Source organism: Papaver somniferum, chromosome 8 (assembly GCF_003573695.1).
Source record: "Papaver somniferum cultivar HN1 chromosome 8, ASM357369v1, whole genome shotgun sequence".
Lineage (NCBI taxonomy): Eukaryota > Viridiplantae > Streptophyta > Magnoliopsida > Ranunculales > Papaveraceae > Papaver > Papaver somniferum.
In genome coordinates, this window is record NC_039365.1 from 147,436,672 (window position 1) to 147,459,181 (window position 22,510).

General features: G+C 35.7%; 1 protein-coding gene and 1 non-coding gene across 2 annotated transcripts; one reads left to right on the forward strand and one right to left on the reverse strand.

Moving 5' to 3' along the window:
* The first annotated feature begins 2,946 nt into the window (after positions 1-2,946).
* TRNAA-CGC lies at positions 2,947-3,019 on the forward strand. The gene has a single exon. It is a non-coding gene; the product is annotated as a tRNA-Ala (tRNA).
* A 1,797-nt stretch (positions 3,020-4,816) lies between these two features.
* Positions 4,817-7,782, reverse strand: LOC113303415. Its single transcript, XM_026552447.1, has 4 exons — positions 7,530-7,782; positions 6,505-6,599; positions 6,065-6,339; positions 4,817-5,976 (listed from the first exon to the last, which is right to left on the reverse strand). Exons 1-4 carry the CDS (start codon positions 7,557-7,559, stop codon positions 5,159-5,161), a joined length of 1,218 nt encoding a protein of 405 aa, XP_026408232.1. The 5' UTR covers positions 7,560-7,782; the 3' UTR covers positions 4,817-5,158.
* Positions 7,783-22,510: the final 14,728 nt, after the last annotated feature.

Consider the following 22,510-nt stretch of genomic DNA (forward strand, 5'->3'; position numbering starts at 1 on the left):
ATGCAAGCATGGTTTAAGTTACTGGATATTTGTTAAAATTGGGCATATGAAGTATGCTTTTGGTAGAATTCTGATTGGTAAAGAGGTGATCATGCATGAGTGTAAGTATAGAGGAACACATGTTTATCTAATTGACATTGATGTGTTACATATGCATAGTTATATCTGGTATAAGGAATGTATTCAATTTGGAAGCATGGAAATTATGTCATGGAAGGGTGTGAGAAAAATTATGCAAGGGATCACTTTAAAGCTTTTGTAAAGTCTATTCAACCAGATGTAATATTTCTTAGTGAAACTACACAAACTATACCTAAAGTATAAAGTTTGTTCAGATTAATCAAATAGGAAAAATACAGGTCATGGATACGTTAGGTAAATCAGGAGGAGTTGCTTTAGCTTGGTTGGAAACGGTAAAAATATATGTCATTCAGGTGTCAAGTTTCTTCATCAATGTTTTCATAACTGGTCAGATTACTAGAAAGGATTGGATTCTTAGTTGTCTTTATGGAAACCCTCACAACAAGAAAATAACTTGGGATTTCCTAACTCGGATGACTTCAGGTACCACACTTCTGTGGATGGTAATTAGAGATCTAAACTTCACTTTGAATAAGGAAGGATCTAGGGGAGCTTGTAGAATAAACAGATTAGATATAGAGAAATCAGTTGATGCATTTAATCAGGCAAGGCTAGTAAATGTGGGGTTCTATGATTATCCTTTTACATGGTAGAATCACAGAAATAATATTAAGCTAATAAAGATTGGTTGGATTTATTTCCATATGCTAAGGTGGTTCATCTAAGTTCTATTTCTTCTGATCATATTCCAATTATTCAAAGCACTAAGCAGGTTATGAATGATGTGGCTAAGCCGTTTAAGTTTTGGTACTTGGTTAGAAAATGAGTCTTGTATTGATGTCATAAATGATTCCTGGTTAACTCATTATGATGTCTCTCCAGCCTTTAAAGTAGGTTAAAAAATCTTTGTTGCTAAGAAAAAAATAAGTATGTGGAATAAAACCCAGTATGGTAACATCAACTTAAAACTGGAACAAGCCAAAAAATGATCTAGATAGTGCTAGTAATAATCAAATTTTATCCGATAAATCTGAAAATTTAAAAAATCTGCGCCTTCAGGTGGAAACATGGTATGCTTTAAATGAGTCTTTCTTGAAAATTAAAAGTGGTGACAAAATGTTGAATTTAGGTGACAAAAACTCCGGTTATTTCCATGGTCCAGTAAGAACCAGAATAATCAGAAACTCTATTTGTGCTCTAAAAGATGACAACAACTTATGGGTGGAAGGTAGAGTTAAAATGAATGAAGTCCTTTACAAGCACTTCTCTAGTATGGCTTCTACTTCTAATCTAGTAGTTGATGATGACCTAATGTCTAATATCCCCTGCACGGTGTCTTATGAGGATAATAGTACCCTTATGGAAACACCAGGATTTGATGAAATTAGGAATATTGTGTTTGATATGGCTCCTAACTCCTCTCCTGGACCGGATGGGTTTCCAGCGATCTTTTTTCAAAAAAACTGGGATTTAGTTTCCTGGATATTGTAAATATGGTTCAAAGATTGTTCACTTCCGATTTTCTACTCAAAGAATTAAACAACATTTTTATATCTCTTATCCCTAAAACCAAAATTCCTGATGAAGCTTCTCACTTCGGACCGATAAGTTTTGTGTAATATGACGTATAAAATAATATCTAAATTGCTTTCTAATCGCATGAAACCTTTGTTGGATAAAATACCATGGTATTAAAATTACCAAGAATGTTCCTCCTATCAATCATCTGTTATTCACATATGATTGCCTAATTTTTGGCAATCTGACTTTAGTTGAGAGCAAAAAAATTCTTAATATTTTTACTAAATTCTGTAAAGGTTCTGGGCAACTTATTAATTTCCAGAAAACTGGAATTTTTTCAGTAGTAAAGTTCCCAATAAGTTTCAAAGGATCATGATAAAAATTCTAAAAGTTTAAAAATTAAAAATGAATGATAAATACCTTGGTTTCCGTTGTTTACAAATACTTCTAAAATTGTCTGTTTTGAACCAATTATGGAAAAAATAGCTAGTAGATTGAAAGGATGGAAATGTATAAATTTATCTGCTGCATGTAGAGGTGTTTTAGATAAAAATGTGATTGAAACGATTCCTAATTACCAAATGAACTGTTTTCGGATTCTAAAATACACTTTTAAAAAAAAATCGTCTTTTCAGCGTGATTTTTTCTGGGGTAAAAAGGATGGTAAATCTAAAGGGTTGTACCTAAAAGGTTGGCATCCTATTTTTAAAACCAAATTGGAAAGGGGCTTAGGGTTGAGAAACATTGGGATAATGAATGAAGCTATGACAACTAGGATAGGGTGGAGACTGGTGTCTTACCCTGAGTCTATGTGGGTTATCATATTTAAACTTAAATATCTTCCAAATGCTGACATTCTTGATTATAATTTCAAAACAAAAGTTATTGATTCCTGGTTGTGGAAAGGAATAGCGAAAATCTTAGGAAATATAGTTTTTGGGAAGTTAACAATGGAAAGGATATTAATATCCGAATGCATAAGTGGCTTCCAGGAGAAGACAATACTGCTCAAAATCTGGATTCCTTTGGGGATCAAGGTTTAGTTAAAGTTTGTGACCCCTTCAATGAATTTGCTACCGACTAGGATGTTAATAAGATTAAAATATGTTTTGATGATGAAAATATACAAAAAATATTAAAAATCATAATTAACGTTGACAAAAAGGACAAACTCAGACGGACAAACTCAGAACGTTTTGGAGCAAACGTAGGAACTTGATGCCCTGCTCCTCTTATCGTCACAAACGTTAAATCCCTCATAGTCCAACCGCCAATCTACAAAAGCAATTTATTAGTGAATTAATAATGGATATTATTAACAAATAATTAAGGATAATCAACCGTGGGGGTGTAGCTCATTTGGTAGAGCGCTCGCTTCGCATGCGAGAGGCACGGGGTTCGATTCCCCGCACCTCCACAGTATTTTTTATTTGCCTTTTTTTTTTTTTGGTACAAGAATTTTCGTGACTGTCTTTCTTTTTAGTTATGCATTTCATGACTTTTGTTATCCAGGCTAGTTTGGGGCCTATGGACAAAAAGTTACCTGCTTGTGGTTGTACCAAGGAGACCAATCTTGAGTTATATTGAGAGCAAGTTTGTTTAGTGTATATCTCATTGAAGTCACTGGAACTCTTCTGTCTGGGACAAAGGCAGAGGTAAAATTTCCGGTTGAGAGACGAAGATTAAGGTTTTTCTTTTTACCTGTAAACCCATACACGAAGACCATCATCGATGAGACATTGTGAAATTCACCTTTATTCCAAGTGTAGTTATTGAACTTTAACTCAGAACCTTTAGTTACAAGGAACGGACCAAGTTCTTGTGCCTCTCCAAACCCAACTGAAGAACAACCTGGCCCTTTTTCAAAGAAACACATGAAATATCTAGCAATATAAATGAAACTATCTTCACAATCAGCTTACAGGGACGTTTCCGATTGATTTTCACACTCTAATTGCTCAACGTTTATCTTCATGCATACACGACCTTAGTCAAACAAGACTGACTCTCTGGTAAATATTCGACTTGTATTTTGTGCTATATCAAAATTCATCATTTCAATTATTTACATCGACCTGAAAATACTAGAAAAAAAATAAATATAGGGAAAGATTATGTACCTCCATTGAGCCAGAGTACTAGAGGTTTGGACTTTTGGTTGCTTCAAAGAACCAGTAAAAGAGAGCCTTTTCGTAAACTTCATCAACCGTAACATATCCAGCATACTGCTTAAAATCTACTGGGGGTTGTCCGGGAATTTTACAGACAAGATCAGCGAGTCTTTGTTTCAGGGTCTTGTCCTTGGGACACTACCGCGAAAATGATGTAAAAGAAGAGTAAGCAAACTAAATGTGCCGAGAGACCCATTTAGTTGTAGCTATTATTGATTGGATATGAAATGCTGAATCTATTGTCTATGTATATATATAGAAGGACCGAGGGCACATAAGTTGTTTCTAAACAAAAGAAGGTGAGAAAAGCAAGAGGGTGTTTAGATGGTTCTATATTTATTTATTCTTGATTGAAAAAAGTCAGAACTAAGTGATCATCGTTATAACCTGGTTATCATGTTGTAATCACCGAAAGAAAATTGAAAATCCAAATTGGAATGATTCTATTAACACCTTATTTGAAAGCAAAAGAAATCCTAAGAGAGCCATTTGGATGCAATCAGTGCTACTTGAAGTTTGGATCCAAAATGAATAGAAAGTCTTTTGTGTTCATTGCAGACAGTTGAGAAGCATGCTTCCAAATGCCATGCATATATAATACTGCTAAGCTTTATCTTATACTACTAACTTCTTGCATCTTGTATTATTAAAGATGAACTGGCGCAACCGAAGCTTTGGATTTGGATCATGAATAAACAAACAAACAAAAGTAATGTACAAAAAACAAAAGGAACCACAAACTTGATAATAAGGTTAGAAAAATATGAAGCATCCAAGCCATTCTTATCATGAGATACCGTATTTACCTCTTTTGACCGTAAAGTTAATGATAGCATAGATGAAATATGCACCAGAGATGTATCCGGATATAAGAATGGGGAGAATTTAAAAAGAGAAGAAGCAGACACAAAACAGAAAATGTACAGTTAGCTACTTGATCACCTTGCCCTTGTAGTGACCACTCAGAACATCAGTAACCTGTTGTGAACCTTCTATGCCAGTTCAAGACTAATGCCAACAGGAAAAAGCATAAAAAGGAGTAATACGAAGAAAAAAAATGGTTAATAAACAATTAACGAACAGAAAAAGAACCAACAAACTCCAAAGTCACAACATAGTTTACATCTGGTTCTCTGTGATCAGAAAAATTAAGAACTACACCTAACTGTCAATTGAGACCCAGAAGGCACAAAAAAATTTATTCCTCTCTTTTCTCCAAGAGAATATTAATGTAATCATCGCCGCTATTTAAACCAACCAATATAAAACGTCTGTCCTGTCTCGCTCATAAGAAGTGGTGAAAATTGAGCTCTGAGATAAGTACCTACCTCTTCTTTAAAAAACAGCCAGTCATTACCTCTTTTATGTCACGATAAAGGCTGCATCTAGCTCCACCTCCGCCGGTCTTCCTCTTCATCAACGGGAATATACCACGCCGGCCTTCGCTTGGAATTGCTTAGCCTGTAATTCAGTAGGACCTCTTCATCGCGAAGTGCCCTCGTGGCCACTAGAACAAGACACTTCAGAACAGGAACATCTGATGTACTTTCAGTGGAACTCCTTGATTTAAACCAAAAAGAACCAAATCTCTTCATCTTCACAGGTTCATCGTCTCTTCCAAACAATATATTCGGGATATAAGTTCTCATTTCCCTCTCAGTTAATGGAAAATCATAAGGGCAGACCATCACATTTGGGGCCATATCTTTCCCAGGGTGATTCGCAAAATGGCCTAATGCTAGTGGGTTTCGTCGCTCCAATATCTCCATTCCAATTTCTCTTCTACCACCTTCTAAAGGCTTACTAAGCATCTTCCACATCCTATCAGAACCTTTGTCAGCACCTTGTGAGAGATTGAGATGAAATTCTGGTACAGTTAACCCATCCCATAGTTCACGCAAATCCGCACCTTCTCCCCATGGTTGTGCATTGATCACAGTGCCATCATATCTCGTGATCAAATATGGGTTTTCAGCATCAACTCGTGGATACCCCGGAATGTAACGGTAATAAGCTGGCGAATACACTACACCAGGATAGAAGGCTATCACTGATCCAACTTCAGCTTCACCATCAATAAATAAACCTCTGCCAGCTTCTTTGTGGGAGATTTGAGATGGTTTCAGTTCAAGAGTGTATCCCATATGCTTTTTTAAGCTTTTTGACAGCTCAGCTCGTAATAATGGTTGTGTTTCAGGCACAACTGTACTGAAAAACAAGAAATATCAGAATCCAAAGCACAAGTGTCTAGAGAATATTTGTTGTGATGTAGGATACTAAAATCCACTCACCGGGTTGGTTAGAAGGAGTTGCAACTCCACCAACAGCAAGACTGAGCCCACTACGACGAGGTACTGCATTTGCCTGTACTGAAGAATTAAGTGACTCATCTGACCTCTTGGACGTCGGAAGCAGAATGTCATCCATTGATTTGGAGAAGGTTCTGATGTGAGAATGGATGTTTTCTTGGACTTGTTTCTGCTGATCAGTTAGAGACGCTTTGCCAGCCAATTCGATAATCTCCTCCGCATCCTTCTCAACTGCATTCTCTCCCAAGCAGTTATAGCTGAAAGGAGACATTAACTATAAGGAAAAAACATAACCTGCCAAAAATACACTTAAGACATTGCAAGAAATATGAAACCAAATATCTAGTGAAACAAATTGTGGGGCATCAAACTGAAATACATTTTTACAAGCGGAAAAGTGAAAGAAAATTAATGATAACAACCTGGTGTAGAGGAAGAGTTTATTGACATCTGCTTCAAACTGAAGTTGCCTCGGATCCTTGGCAAATGTTGAACTCTTTGCAAGAGCACTAACAGCCTGGAAGAGTTGCGTCCAAGATATCAACAAACAGCAAGAGAAAAACGAGTCAATTCAGCCATTAATGAAAAAAATAAATCTGTTTCTATAACGAAAGCAATTCATATCAAGACATCATGTCTCAGGAGTCAAGTCTGCTTTATCTATCCTACCAACACCCAAACTTATCTAGCAGTTTGAGAAATTCTTCTTGAACTCTTAATCCTTTGAAATTCTAGCTAAAAACTCACCATAGATTTCGTTTCACTAAAAAATGTACATGCTATTCTAATATGGTATCCACTCAACATAGTAAGTTCAATTAAGTGAAGAAAAGATGCAAGGTGGATATGGTGGTGATAAAGGTCTCCAGATAGAACCATAGAAGTAAACTGCGTATAGGCTAACCCCAACGAGTTAATGAAAAATCCAGTTCTCTAGTTCCAAACCCTTTGTCCAGATTAAGCCTAACAAGTATTTCAAAGTTAATGCCACCAAATTAGCAGAACAAGAAAATATCAAACTCCTGATGCCCCATTTTGACTGTTAACCGCCAAACCAGCCTCTTTAGTGTTAATTTACTAAAAATGTTAACAGCATCCTTCTAAGAATTTCATTCAGCCACTCACCGAAAAATGGAAACTAGGTTTAATTGGAAACAAAGATGCACCACCAAGTTCTTTGCAAAAATCCTAACTTAACCTTGTACAGAAAAGAAGCAAGAATAGAGATATGCCTCGTGTAATCCTCTTCAACTATGTATATTTTGGGTTTCAATCCTTCATTTACACTAATTCACAGATTATCTCGTTTTCCAATTACAAACATCAACTAAACAAAAACTAAATTGATCTGAATAATGCTATCGAGATCGATCATAAAAACCCAAGTGAAATGAACTACAAGAGAACTAATGAAGATCATTATCTAGGGTTTCAAGAAACCACTTACCTTTTGAAATTTCTGAAACAAAAATGCCATGTGAAAGGATCCAGTTGATTATGTGCCTGAGCTGCTGCTGCTGGACTTATTTTCTTAGAGACACTTGAGCTAGTTTTTAAGCCCGGCGATTCATTTACGAGACAGACGAGTTGATATAATAGAATTGGCCGTAATGTACCATTTCTCTTAGGGTGACTTCCCTCTACATGCTAGTCTTAGAGCAACTCGGGTGGGTGGGCACAGGGCAAACAAGCTAATTTGCCAATTCCCACCCCCACAGTGATCATCTCAACTTGAGACGATCGAGTTATTCTTAGCCGATCGTCCAAGAGTAGGCCGATCCGCGGCGACTATCATCATCTCAGAATTTGCCGGCCGGCGCCCCTTGAGCCTATGACGACTAGTTTTACGGTCATAGTCTCATCATCTAATAAATTTGACTATTTTCACTCCCAAAATTAAAACTTTTACATCCAAAATTTCTTACAGCTTCGCTTTAACTTTGATCATGAAAATACCTCTCAGAGTTTGTATGCTTAAGAAAGAAGATTTAGTTATCTGTGGAGCTTATGTTTTTCCATAATGATTAAGCCATGTCGAACACACAGAACGGAGTCTGTTAATAATGGATGATCACAAGTTGTCTTTAGATATAAAGAAAGTTCTAGAGATCTCGTCTATACTTTGATCTAGTTTGAGTGACCCTTATGTCAGAAGAGAAGTCTCTCAAGAATAATCAAACTAGGTGCAATCAAATTTTCAACAACCGTTAGTCAATCAAATCAAAAATAAAAAAATAAAATAACAATGCAATTATCTAGTTTCCCACCAATGTTACTCGTAGAGCTTCTTGATCCCACAAAAGTCTTTAAACGAGCGGTCCTAAGAGATTTTGCCTAATTAGGGTACTTTTCTCTCCGGATAGACGGCTCCACCAGAAACAACACGAATGAAGTTCGCCTGGCTCTTAGGATAGATTGCAAGAAATGCAGATTCAACTATTTATAGACCAGGGTTGTTTGGACACCAAGGAAATTCAAAAATCGAAAATATTCTCAAGATATGCAATAAGTACCTAATTTTTGTTTCCATAATTCCAACTAATATCCAACCTGTAATTCTGAAATCTCTCTTTAAAAAATATCTAATGTTAGTTTAGCACTTAACTAATATAACTTTCCAAGAAATATGTTTTGATTGCTGGAAAATGAAAAAAATATAATCGAAAATCTTATTTAAAAGTTTCTCAATATTTCGGTTTGGGATCACCTTGAGTATCAATGAATGTCTTTGAACAATAAAAGATAAGAATTACATACATGTTCAAATTATATCGACATCTGAAACTTTCTTATTTAGCAAACCGTAATTCCAAACTTATACAAAACTGTCAGTAATATATGAATGTTGGAAATTGGTTCTACCATGACTCCTAATATAGGTCAAGATTGGTTCTACTAAGTCTCCATATATAGGTAGGGATCGGTTCTATCATGAATCCCAACATAAGCATCGGTTCTACCATGACTCTCGATATAAATAAGGATCGGTTCTACCAAGACTCTCAACATAAGTTATATCGGTTTTACCGTGTATCCCAAACTAGGTAAGGATCGGTTCTACCATAACTCTGAACATAATTTAAGATCAGTTTTACCAAAGTTCTGAACTGAAAACACTGGGGGTACCAAAATACACCACCAACTTTTTCGTAGGAAATCTGTATGGATAAACTCAACACAACTCCGAGAGTTAAAACTCAAAGAAGGAAAGTGTCTAGAGTTATCTCTCTCTCTCTCTCGTTGTTACAACATTTACAGAACTGAATCTGTGAACCTAACATTTACCAAAGACCAATGTCCAAGGATCAATCAAGTCTTATCTAACAAACAAGGTCGGACATATCTACTGTGATTGATCAATGTACAACCTATGATATTTCAATTATAAAGATAAACAATATAATGCGGAAAAAGAAATAACACAAACACCATAAATTTTGTTAACGAGGAAATCGCAAATACATAAAAAAACCCGGGACCTAGTCCAAATTGAACATCAAACTGTATTAAGCCGCTACAGACACTAACCTACTACCAATTAACTTTGGTTTGGAATGTAGTTGAGCCCGAACTCAGTTTCCCACTGATTCAGGTACATTCGTGCTCCTTACGCCTCTTGAATCCCAGTAGAACTCTGCGTAATTGATTCCCTTGGACGGTCTCACACCAACTAATAGTTTCTTCAACTCATTTGCGATTCTACCATGACTTCCAATATAGGTAAGGATCGGTTCTTCCAAGACTCCCAACACAATCTAGGATCGGTTCTACCATGTATCCAATATAGGTAAGGATCGGTTCTACCAAGACTCTCAACATAAGTTAAGATCGGTTATACCGTGTATCTCAAATTAGGTAAAGATCGGTTCTACCATAACTCTGAACGTAAGTTAAGATCAGTTTTACCAAAGTTCTGAACATAGAAAACCGGACCAAAACACCTACTGATTTCTTTTCGATTACGAAACAAGTTTCGTACATGTACTTCCTTTAAACATATGTAATCAAACATATTTTCCTATGATGAAATCACACCTATATTGAATACACAATCAAGTAACGAGTTACATAGATTATGTCGATGTCGCATTTACGAAGTTCAATAGATAAACATTATACTTTGTAATCCAATATTGTTAGAGCACTGCTCGGTCGAACTCGCATGTGTTGTTATCTCAAGCATGTTTGTCAAGTTTAGTTATAAAAAATATATGTCTTGATTTCTAGACTACTTATATCTAAGTCTCGGTTTAGGATAGATTAGTGTAGTTGAGATCCAGACTCCATGGCGGTTATCTTACGAACACGAAGAACTACTCGAGGAACCAGTGTAAGTTCATCCGACTAAAAGGTATGTGGAGACTTGAACTTATCTATCACTCAAAAGTATATCTCTCTATCTCCTACTCTTGAGACAAAGTCGTATAAGTATGATAGTTTTCATACATACACATTTGCTATTTCGAGCCGAGTTCACTCGCCTATCTTTTTCTCGAAATACGTGTTGGTAAGCTTTCGCTTTAACCACTTTTCATCTTTATCCGTGTCGAAAGTCATGATAACGTTTCAATCTTGAAAATAGCTTTGATGACGATAATCGTGAATAACGATTGTTATAACATTATAGAAGAATGTTTCAATGATTGAAATGTAGAGTTGAGATTATGTAACCAACTACAGATATAAGCATATATAGCGTGTTCGCATATTAGTGTATAAATCCATGTGCCGTAAACCAATTGTGTGCACTTGAGCATGCGACATTGGTATAGGAGACAGGTTGGGTACGCGTACCCGTACGTGTATTGGCGGAAGTTTTCTAACCAAAAATTTCTGCTGGAGTTTGTAGTTTACAAACTGGAAAACCAGTCACCTTAGGTATGCGTACTCACGGAAGTTTTCGAACCGAAAATTTCTACTGAGTTTCCAAACTCAAATCCGGTAATCTGAGGTACACGTACCCGTACGCGTACCCAAGCTGGTTATCTCTCAAATCGGAGGTTCATGAACTTAAAACAATAAATCAATAAGGAATGCAATCTTTGCAAACCATGGCTATATTGTTCATGAATTGATTCAAGTGAATCGGACCGATTTTGTTTCAATTGTGTCTATGAATAAAGACCCTAAGCAATTGAACAACTCTGTCAACTAGTTCTTATGAGTCATTTGAACTAGTTGTGAGAAAGATGAATATGGTTGATATGAAAGTACTCATATGGCTAACCTCGGTTAACTATTTGTGAACCAACCAAGAGTACACGTTTAGGTACGGTTACTCAAACCTAAATGAAACATATTTCATTTGTGTATGACAAGTTAAGTTTCGATCTAACGGTTGAAAGATATTAGCTTGGAGAAATCAGGTTTTTCATCTAACGGTGAATATTGAATGCTTTGTTACCAAGGTAACTTAGATTGCAAACCCTGATTTGAAAACTATATAAAGGATACATATAGCAACTGGAAAAACTAATCCCCACACCTCCTGCGTGATACTAGTTAGTTTGCTAGAGTCTATTATCCTTTAACCTTAGGTTTCTTCCCGAGACCCTGTAGGTTAACGACTGAAAGACTTCATTGGGATTATGAAGACAGACGAAACTACTTCTCTTGTAGTTGAGCGATCTGATCTTGCCATTTTCTATCGTACGAGTTCAATTAAATAATTGACTTGATATTATATCTCTGATAGGGCAAGATAAAAAGAAATCACAAACATCTTCGTCTCATCGTTTGTGATTCCGCAACATCTTGTTTCGCTACCATACGATTAAGATTATTGTGAGGTGATTGATAATACCAGCCTATTCTTCGGGAATATAAGTCTGGATTATCAATTGGTTCCTGTTCACCTTGATTTATCAAAAGACGGAACAAAAACTGTTAGGTCTACCTGTGGGAGACAGATTTACCTATCATAGACTTTTCTGCGTGATACAAATTTGTTTATTGAAGTCTTCGACTTTGGGTCGTAGTAACTCTTGGTTGTGGGTGAGATCAGCTAAGGGAATCAAGTGCGTAGTATCCTACTGGGATCAGAGACGTAAGGAGCGCAACTGTACCTTGAATCAGTGTGATATTGATTAGGGTTCAACTACAGTCCAGACAGAAGTTAGTTTGTAGTAGGCTAGTGTCTGTAGCGGCTTAATACAGTGTGGTGTTCAATCTGGACTAGGTCCCGGGATTTTTCTGCATTTGCGGTTTCCTCGTTAACAAAATTTCTAGTGTTTGTCTTATTTCTATTCCGCGTTATATTTTGTTATATAATTGAAATATCACAGGTTGTGCGTTAAGATCAATCGATTAGAATATCCAACCTTTGGTTGTTGATTTAAATTGATTGACAGTTGGATATTGGTCTTTGGTACCATCCAAGTTATTATCCTTGTATTTGATAAAGACTCGCAGATTTCTATTTGCTTGATTAAAGATCAAATCAAGTGAGAGAGATATTAACTCCTCGATATACTTTTCTCTAGATTGAGTCTGAATGTCCAGTTAGTTCTCTAGAAAGTATACTGGAGTTAGTCCATATAGATTGCTAATCGAAATATTGGGTGTGGTTGTTATACCCCTGCTTTTTCAAATATTCTTCCTTGACACTTTGATCATAATAAAATGACCAAGTCTAATACTAGAATATTAAATATAACCTCGCATATTATGTTTTCAATCTCAAACGACTTGAAAGTAACGATAGGAATGAAAACAAGTCAAGTCATATCACTAACTTCAAGTGAAAGGATGATTTGTTCATTGTAGTGGATACGTCTTCACGATATTCAGATCTTCAGAGTAATACTTGTATGTCTCAACATTCCAAGACTTTCTAGTCTAACCTAAACAAAGTTGACTCTCGTACGTTTAATCATGATCATTTGATAAAGCCTACCTAAAAAGGCTGGAACTTAATCCTGCTAAATCAAAAAGTCACAAAAATCATAAGAGATAAGCAATATGAGACTGAAACATAAATTTAATGAAAACCAATGTTTATCTCATATATCAAGAGTACTCATTTGTATACCAAATATTTAGTTTTAGAACATAAACAAATATTAGTATATGTGACTTATATATGAGTTATAACATCACAACTTTCTTATGATTTTGATATAGGAATCACGAAAATATGATTTAAAGATCGGTTATACACAAAAGTCATCAATCATAAGAAAGTGAGCCAACATATGGGAGTGAAACTGTAGCACCCCCAAAGCTAGCAGCTGACTAATCCAAGAGATTAACTAAATAAAGAGGCATTAAGAATCTAAAACTTATTTAAACAATCAGATAAGAAATATGCTATAAAACTTAACCCAAACCTAACCCCGCTCAGAAATATATATACAAGAACTTCTCTCAAATGATACATATACAATAGTTATTTTGGTTTACAAATAGAATAAATAAACATAATAGACATAGCAGAAGTTAACTAATTAACGGAGTCAACTCCTCGAGCTTTCGCTGCGCAACTCTGATATGTCTCTGGAACTGAAAGTGGGAATGGGTGACCACATCATCCTAAAAGGGGTGCCCCGCAGGAATAACATTTTAACTTTAAAGAAAGAGTTGGAAAACAATACATGTTTTCCCCAAACATTAAAAAGTGACCAAGTCACTCTAATAAACCAATTTGTATATGGACAAACTCCTTCTTCAAACAATGTATAATATTGATGCCGGGTTGTTCCACACCGAATAGCTATTGATATCACCCTTTAATGATGATCAAATTTAAGCATAAAAGTTGAATTCATGTATGTATAAATGTGAAGGAGCGTATCCTATATACCACAAGTGGAAATTCTCATTTTCCATAATAATTCATAATGACAAACAAAACATTACAAGCCCTTTCCAATTCATGGAAAGATTCAAAGAATCAACAGAACAATCATAACACAAACTAACAATGCATAAAATGCACGAACAGAAAATGCATGAGTTTGTAAAACATAAACTTTTGTAAAAGAAATAACAGTGGTTTCAAAAAAGTTAAAAGTATTCCCACCTCTTTTAGCCACGCGTACCTGGAGATCCACGATCCACTGGTTCATCCTTTAAATCGATGGTTGTTAATATAGACTAACTGTTAATCATACAAAAACTCTAAGAATCTAGCCAAAATGGCTCACACAAGACTCATACAAGTCTAATTAATACTCCCTTCGTCCCACTATTAAGTGACCTATTTACTTTTAGATTTTGTCCCATAATAAGTGATCTATATCACTAAACAAGGAGATATTTCTAAAAATAACCTTTTGATTGATTATAAAAAATATAATAAATATGCATAAATTGATAGGCATGTTTATATTCGTTACGTAGGTGTTTTAAAATGCTTTTCAATGGTACGAAGTTTGCAAACATCCGTGGTGTAGTTTGAGAGATAAATTATTTTAAAATTTCACTAGTTATTATCCATAAGGGTATAATTGTAAAAAAATGCTTAAAATTACTCTTTTCCTTGCTTGCATTAAAAATTATGCAAACTGGAACTAGGTCACTTAATAGTGGGACGGAGGGAGTAATTCTAAGCCCAAGTCTACTAATCCAGCCCATTAATCTAAGGCCTGGTTTAATTTGTCAACTAACGGTCAAAGTAACAGCCAAGGGTCAACTAACAGTCAACTTCAGTCAAAGGTCAACGTCCAGGGTCAATGGTCAACGAGTAAACAAGAATCGGGTCAAATCCTGGTTACTGAGTTAACTCAGACAGAAGACTGATTCAGGTAATTCAACTATACATTTAACTCAGTCAGATAGACTAGGTCGAGTCAGCTAAGCTAAAGAACTCGGGCTAAGATTCTAGTACAAATCATAACTCAAATACAAACTAGGTTTACCTGTGAACATCAGATGCAAGCTCCTTATTGAAGCTTCCATTAACAACCATACAGTTACCACTATCTACATCTTCACTATCTCATTCTTCTTACACCACTTCACTCGTTATCCATATCAGCTCCAGTCTATCTCCAACATCCTTGTTCTCCTCTAGTATCTTTCCTGTAACAGCAAGCTTCCACTAAAACTATCACTAACTGCAACCATAACATCAACACTCTATTCTGCATTCATTAACTTCAATTCAAGTAAACCTTCATCAATCCATATATTGCATGCACTTTCATTTCTACCACCATACTCCAACCAGTCATATCTCAACTGAAAGACAATTCATTCTCACTGAGTGTTCATCAGCACACTTAAACTCCAACAACTACAGATAATCCATTCAATGTCTGCTCATTCGCTCAAGCATAAAAACACCAATTCCAGCACATGCACAACTTAAACTGCTGAATTTAAACTCTTCTTCTCCAACTGCAGTTCAATCTATGAAGCCTAATTTACTAATTATTCAAATCTTCAATCAGTCTCTCAACCTCTTCTTTAAACAACTTCACAGTATCAATTCAACATATCACCCCTTTGTACTTCATCAATCTATTACTATAATTCATCAACAATTCTACTCAAACCCTAATTTAAATTTGGGGAAGAACACATGAACCTAATTATCTTCAATCTCGAATTCAACCTCAAAACATCAATCAAACTCTTCAATTAAGAAAACCCATCTTGTAATTATGTCTAAATCTTCCAAATCCTTACTCAAATCGATTTCCAATCCAACTCAGGAAACCCTAATTCTTGATTCAATCAACTGAAAAACTTCAAATCTCTAATTAAACACCCACCCATGATTCTTCATCCAACCACAACTCTAATTACATCTCTTAAAACTTCAGAACCTAATCAACTCTATAACTCTAACTTCTAATTCTTTCAGATGCAAACCTTAACCGTTTTTCTCCATATAAAGCAACCACACCATCTTATCCACTTTATAATCAATATCAACAACAGATTCTCTCGATTAGCTCTCACAGACTCTCAGCAGAAGGACGAGCAGAGAGAGAGAAGAAGAAGAAAGAAGAAGAAGAAGATAGAAGAAGATAGAAGAAGAAGAATGAATGAATTCTTCGAACAGGTTTTGGTGAAGATAAGGCCGACCAAAAGTGTTAAAGGCACCCGTCCAAATAATAAGACAGCCAGGCGGTTCAAGGCAAAGTGACTAATTTGCCCTTCATACAAAACTAATAATATTTTCTTCATCCGATATCCGATTGACACGTTCGAGTAGTCCATTCCGCGTAACTTTTCGAGCTCTATCTAATGATACTAGTTTCGTGTGTAAATCATTGTTAGATTAATTCCTATAAATTATCGTTCGTGATAAACTAATCGAGTTAATATCTACTAATTCGTCTCTTGACTGGTCTAATAGCGTTGATGAGCTTGAGGTTCCTTACAGAAACACTATGGTTTATCCCATGAACTCAATTGCAATACACCATAAATATTCAATAAAAAATCAAGTATTTCAATTACCTCAATCTTGTAGGAAGTCAAATTACGAAAACAACTTAAAAAGAATAAGGTCATTCCGAGTTCCGACAAAGAAGTTATGGGCAAAACAGTTTTTCCACTCCTTCGTGGATTAGGTAGGGACCAATCCGAACATGGTCCTTGGGCTATCTAAGGACGGATCCTAACATGAATTCATACACAAAACTGTTTTAGGCATAACTTTTGCATACAATGTCAGAAATCGGTGATTTTTGGCTCGTTTTAACCGTATAAACAAGATCTACACATATATGACCTGTAGATATCAACACCATAGACTCAAAACTACCGTTAGTTATAGATAGAGAGGTTATGCGTAAAGAAGATAAAAATCTTCCTGAAGATGTTAAACAGACATATAATGATCGAGACATCATGTATTATGTTTCATGTGCTTCCTCACCTTTCATAAGATTGAGCACAAATGTGAGCATGCACATTCTAACACAACTAGGTTGTGTTGACCTCTTGCTTGGTTTACTAACCTTGTTCCATCTCATTTTTTCTTCTTTGACTTGTGATGAAGAGTGTCATTATCACAACGTGCATTCGTAAAAGATATTAGACAACATGATGTCTTTCTTTAGTCTTTCAAGAAGACTCTTACAAAAATTTGTACCAACATTTATCAATTAAGTGTCATTCTTGTGACTAAGTTTTGGTCCCTCCTTGGCTACGAAGGACTTCGGTACCCATTTATAAATGGGTTTCGAAGGAGCAGCTTTCTCCTTCATACCATTAGGACCATTGAGTACCTTTTGGATACTTTTCGAAACAACCTTTCTCCAATTTGGAACATCATAAGTTATCTTCGCATTTACAATGTCATCTCCCTTTCTGCAATCATGACTTTTATGAGATGACCTTATCAAGCGATAGGAAAAACTTGAACTACCATTATAATAATCATTTTACCTAAGCTTTGGACAATAGCGATCCGAGTTCTTTAGGGGAGCAATCTTATCCAATTTGTTTGATACAAAATAAAGTGCATCTTGCATCTTACGAACTTTGCATCCCTATTGCAAGTATCCTTTATTACCATAAAAATAAAAATGCTTAGTAACATAATCATTGTCTGTATAATAAAATGAATTTTGTATCAAGATAGGAGATAGAGTAGATAGACTTTTGAGTGTTAGATAAGTTCAAGTCTCCACATGCGTTTTAGTCGATGAAGTTCCACCCGTTCCTTGAGTAGTTCTTCGTCTTTGTATGATGATCGCCATGGAGTCTTGAGCACAACTACACTTTCTATCCTAGTCCGAGACTTAGCTAATATTAGACTAGAAATCAAGACTTATAGTTTTGATCACTAACATCGAAAAACATGCTTGAGATCGCAACGCATGCGAGTTCGACCGAGCAGTGCTCTAACAATCTCCCCCTTTGTCAATTTTAGTGACAAAACTATCAATAGATATGGAATACAAAATGGATAAATAAAATTTTGTAGCTTCTCTTCCACATGCCTGATCTTCTTGGTTCTTCAACATTACTCGAAATCTTCGTCACTTCCAAGTACTCCAATGATTCCAAAGGTTGTAAGTTTAGTATCATCGTTGTTGAAAATCCGAAGCCATAACAATGAGAAAACAAAAATTCTCAATCATTGTTACACAGTGTGATAGTATTACTACACGGCATCAAAGTTCAGTTGCATCACTACTTCGATATCAATACTATGGTGATATGTATCACTCCCCCTTAGTCAATAATCCATCTCACATGGAAACCACTCCTCCTTATATAATTATCCGAAAACCATATGTATTTGTAGTGTGAACTACACATTAATCCTCCCCTTTTTTGTCAATAAAATTGGAAAGCTACGAAAACTAGTGGGATCCTAATGAAATTTCCATAGAGACATTTCATGACCAAAAGCAAGCACATATCAACTTTTTAGATGCAATCATATATCCGAAGCTAAATGCTTTCATCAAGGAGTTTATAAAGATACAAGATAACCCCTATAATAATTCCACAGGCGCACTCCCCACAAAGATTTGGTAATTAAGCACAAGTTCAATTAAGAACTCTCCCCCATAAAATGTAATTCCCGAAAGAACAACAAAAGCGACCTTACTTTCAAAAGAAAAGAAGTATTTATTTGGACATGACAAATCACATACGAATATGAATTTGAATCCAAATAATACTCAATTAAATTAACCACAACAAAACCCATGATTAATCTAATCGGAAATGCTCAACATAAGAGAACTTACGGAGACGTACAGTATATACATAAAATATGGATCAGGGAAGATCAATACTGCAGAATAAACAAGGATTCATTCTATTTTCCATCATTATTTGCACAATGACATACAATAGACATAATCCTCGTAAACAAAAGTTCATCCTATCTTCCATCAATATTTACATAGTGACATACAATAGGCTTAACTTTTGTAATGTCAAAAGTTCATTCATTCTTTTATCAATACTTGCATATCGACATGTGAAGGACCTAACTTTTGACAAAGTATGGGACAATCATAGTTCACGGACGCAAACACACATATCCCATAACAAATTGCAATATATAAAACCAATAAAGATCAATCTTTTCGCATGGATTTACACCAAGAGTGGTTACCAAAGGAGTATAAAAAGATTTTTCTTAACGAAGAAGAACATACAAAGTCATTAAAGACCATGCATCATAGTTCACATAAGATGATTGTGAACATTCAAGAATCCCATAGCAATGCGTACTACTGCCTATTCTTGAACTTCCTTCTTTGTGATTCACCAACATCATTCTTTTAAAAGCTACAAATGAGATTATAAGAGAATTAATCTAAGAATCCAAGTGCCCAAGTCCAACAGAAGTAGAACAAGTGCGACGAAACAGAGCAAATTACTCAAAAACAAGATACGGGACAAAGACCAACCTCAACTCATTCAAATTTAGGATTTCTCATCACCATTCTGAAGAGAATTCAAATAGGAATAGAATGCAAAAATAATGAGGTCATTCCGAGTTCGGACGAAGAAGTTACGGCCAAAACAAATTTACCGAATATCACGTCAAGTATGTATACGGGTTTGCAAACGAATTTCGTATCCTAGAGCAGTATGCAAACGGGTATGCGTACTTAAACCCCTGGATTTTGATTTTAAATAATGTTATGCATACCTGGTATATGTACCATGTAGTCCAAACATCCTGAACTATTATTTTCAAACCTAAACATTTAAAAACCTTAAACACAGATCAAGTTAGGTAGAAATGAACGATAAGAAAGGTATGTGGATCATTGTAAGTACTCTAGGAAAATAAAAACACAAATATTGCTCAAGTTTATAGACATACATTTTTAGAAGAATCCAATCGAATTCTACCGCCTTACCGAACATAATCTTTGTGCCTCAATTCTCATGCTTCCCTCACCGCATACATAGCAGGGCATTCCTTGGTGAGGATGCACTTAAAACATAATCAAATTGTGTTGGGGTGAACAATGTCTTTCTCACCACAGGTGACCTTTGGATTATCATGAAAGAGATCGCTTTTAAAACCTTTCACATACAATTCCATTTTTCCAAAAAACTTGTTAAGTTCCAACATCATGGATACTGCCTTCTCCATAGTCATGAAATTTTCTGGAAGATCATTCCTTTTCATACTCAAAGCATCATTGTATTTCTTTGGTACCCACTTCTGAGTGCGTTTAGGAACAACCAGAACCTTCTTCCCATTACTCTCTTCAAGATTTCTCGGAAGAGAATTGGATTGACTATTCTTTTGCAAGTCAGTCTTTCTCCAATTGGGAGCATCGTATCTTATCTTCGTCTTTACGAAGTTATCCTTTTGATAACCATTACGATTGTGAAAGGGATTCGTATGAATTTTATAGGAAAATCTAGGTATATCACAACAATGATTCTTTTGCCTAAAGGTTGGATAGTTACAACCTGTAACGTTAAGAGGATTAGTCTTAACGTATGATCTTGGTTTCACAACTTCTTGTGATGCCCAAACAAGAACATCATGAAGTTTCTCATTCCTTATACGGAAACGACATCTCCTTTCCAGGTGACCTTTATTTCCGCAATAGTGACAAACATAAGGAATGTTCTTACCTTGATCTGTGTGTGCTGACTTTGGAGGTTGATATACTTTGCTCTTTCGAACCTTAACTGTCGGTGAAAGTATTTCACTTTTGCCATCAGTGGAAACATTTTGTTGAAAAGCATCACTAGCCTTGACAAATTTTACCTCTTTGCTAGTACTTGGAGCATCTATTCCCTTATAGCCCAATCCTCGTGTATCACGATGATTTTTACTTGATCCTAGCATAGTGGTTAATTTTCTTGAACTAGTATTGAACTTTTTTAAGTCATCTTCCAACATCTTGATTTTATCAAGAGCAATAGTTAAATCATCCTCAAGGCGTTTTTCTCGAGCGAGATAAGCGCTTTCTCTGTCGTCAAAACTTGTTTGCTGGGAGTTAATCCTTGCTTAAAATTATGCAAGTTTCTCTTCCAACAAAACATACTTTTGATAGAGATTATCACATTCAAGTGACTTCATACGTAGGTTTTCCTCAGAATCCTTGAGGATAGATTTGTTTGAACGATTCGAAACAAAAACACCTGTGTAACATCTTCTCAATTTCTTGTTTGTACGATAGAGATTAGTCAGTAAAGGTGTGACAAGAAAAGTTGTCATCTTCTTCTTTTCCAACGAATTCAAAAGCTTAACATACTCCGAGACTTCCTCATCAACATCTCTATCAATATCTGAGTCACCTTCGTCAGAAAGTTCATCCAACTGTTCTTCTAGGAGTGTTTCCCAGTTATCAACAGTTTTAACATGTTTAGATATTAACTTAGATGTGATAGTTCTCTCAGGAGAATCCAAGTTTTTCAAATCATCTGGTAATTTCTGAACTAGTACGTTATCAGAGATAGACTCGTCCATATAGTCATATTACTACAAACACAGAATTATGAGGTCTTTAATGTGTTTGCCTGCTCTGATACCAATTGAAAAAGCGGGGGTACAACAACTACACCCAATATTTCAATTAGAAATATGTATGGACTAACTCCAATATACTTTTAAGAGAGTCAACTAGACAGTCAGACTCAATCTTAATAAAAGTATATCAAAGAGTTATATCTCACTTTCTCGATTCAATACTTACTCAAGCAAATAGAAATCTGCGAGTCTAATTGAATACAAGAGAAATCACTTGAACGGTACCAAAGACCAATGTTCAAGGATCAATCAATTTCAATCAACAACCAAAGGTTGAATTTCCCAATTGATCGATTCAACGCACAACCTGTGATATTTCAATTATATAACCAAATATAATGCGGAAAAAAAATAACACAGACACCAGAATTTTTGTCAACGAGGAAACCGCAAATGTAGAAAAACCTCGGGACCTAGTCCAGATTGAACACACACTGTATTAATCCGCTACAGACACTAGACTACTACAAACTAACTTTGGTCTGGACTGTAGTTGAACCCCAATCAATCTCACACTGATCCAGGGTACAGTTACGCTCCTTAGGTCTCTGACCCCAGCAGGATACTACGCACTTAATTCCCTTAGCTGATCTCACCCACAACTAAGAGTTGCTACGACCCAAAGTCAAAGACTTTAATAAAAAAATCTGTGTCACACAGAAAGTCTACGGTAATAGATAAATCTGTCTCCCACAGAAATAGCTACAAGTTTTGTTTCGTCTTTTGATAAATCAAGGTGAACATGAACCAATTGATAACCCGGGCTTATATTCCCGGGGAACAACCTAGTGTTGTCAATCATCTCATAATAATCTTAATCGACTAACGAAATAAGATATTGCGGAACCACAAACGATGAGACGAAGATGTTTGTGACTTCTTTTATATCTTGCCTATCATAGAAATCAATCTCAATCCAATCTTTACGATTGTACTTAGTACGATAGAAACAAAAAGATCAGATCACACAACTACGAGAAAGTAGTATCGGTCTGGCTTCACAA

Bases quoted from the DNA above. Each gene is read 5' to 3' on its own strand.
- LOC113303415 (XM_026552447.1), bottom strand. From the start codon at position 7,559: ATGGCATTTTTGTTTCAGAAATTTCAAAAG. The intron at 6,340-6,504 runs GTTGTTATCATT...GTCTCCTTTCAG, and splicing joins AAACTCTTCCTCTACACCAG to CTATAACTGCTTGGGAGAGA. The intron at 5,977-6,064 runs GTGAGTGGATTT...TTTTCAGTACAG, and splicing joins AACTCCTTCTAACCAACCCG to TTGTGCCTGAAACACAACCA.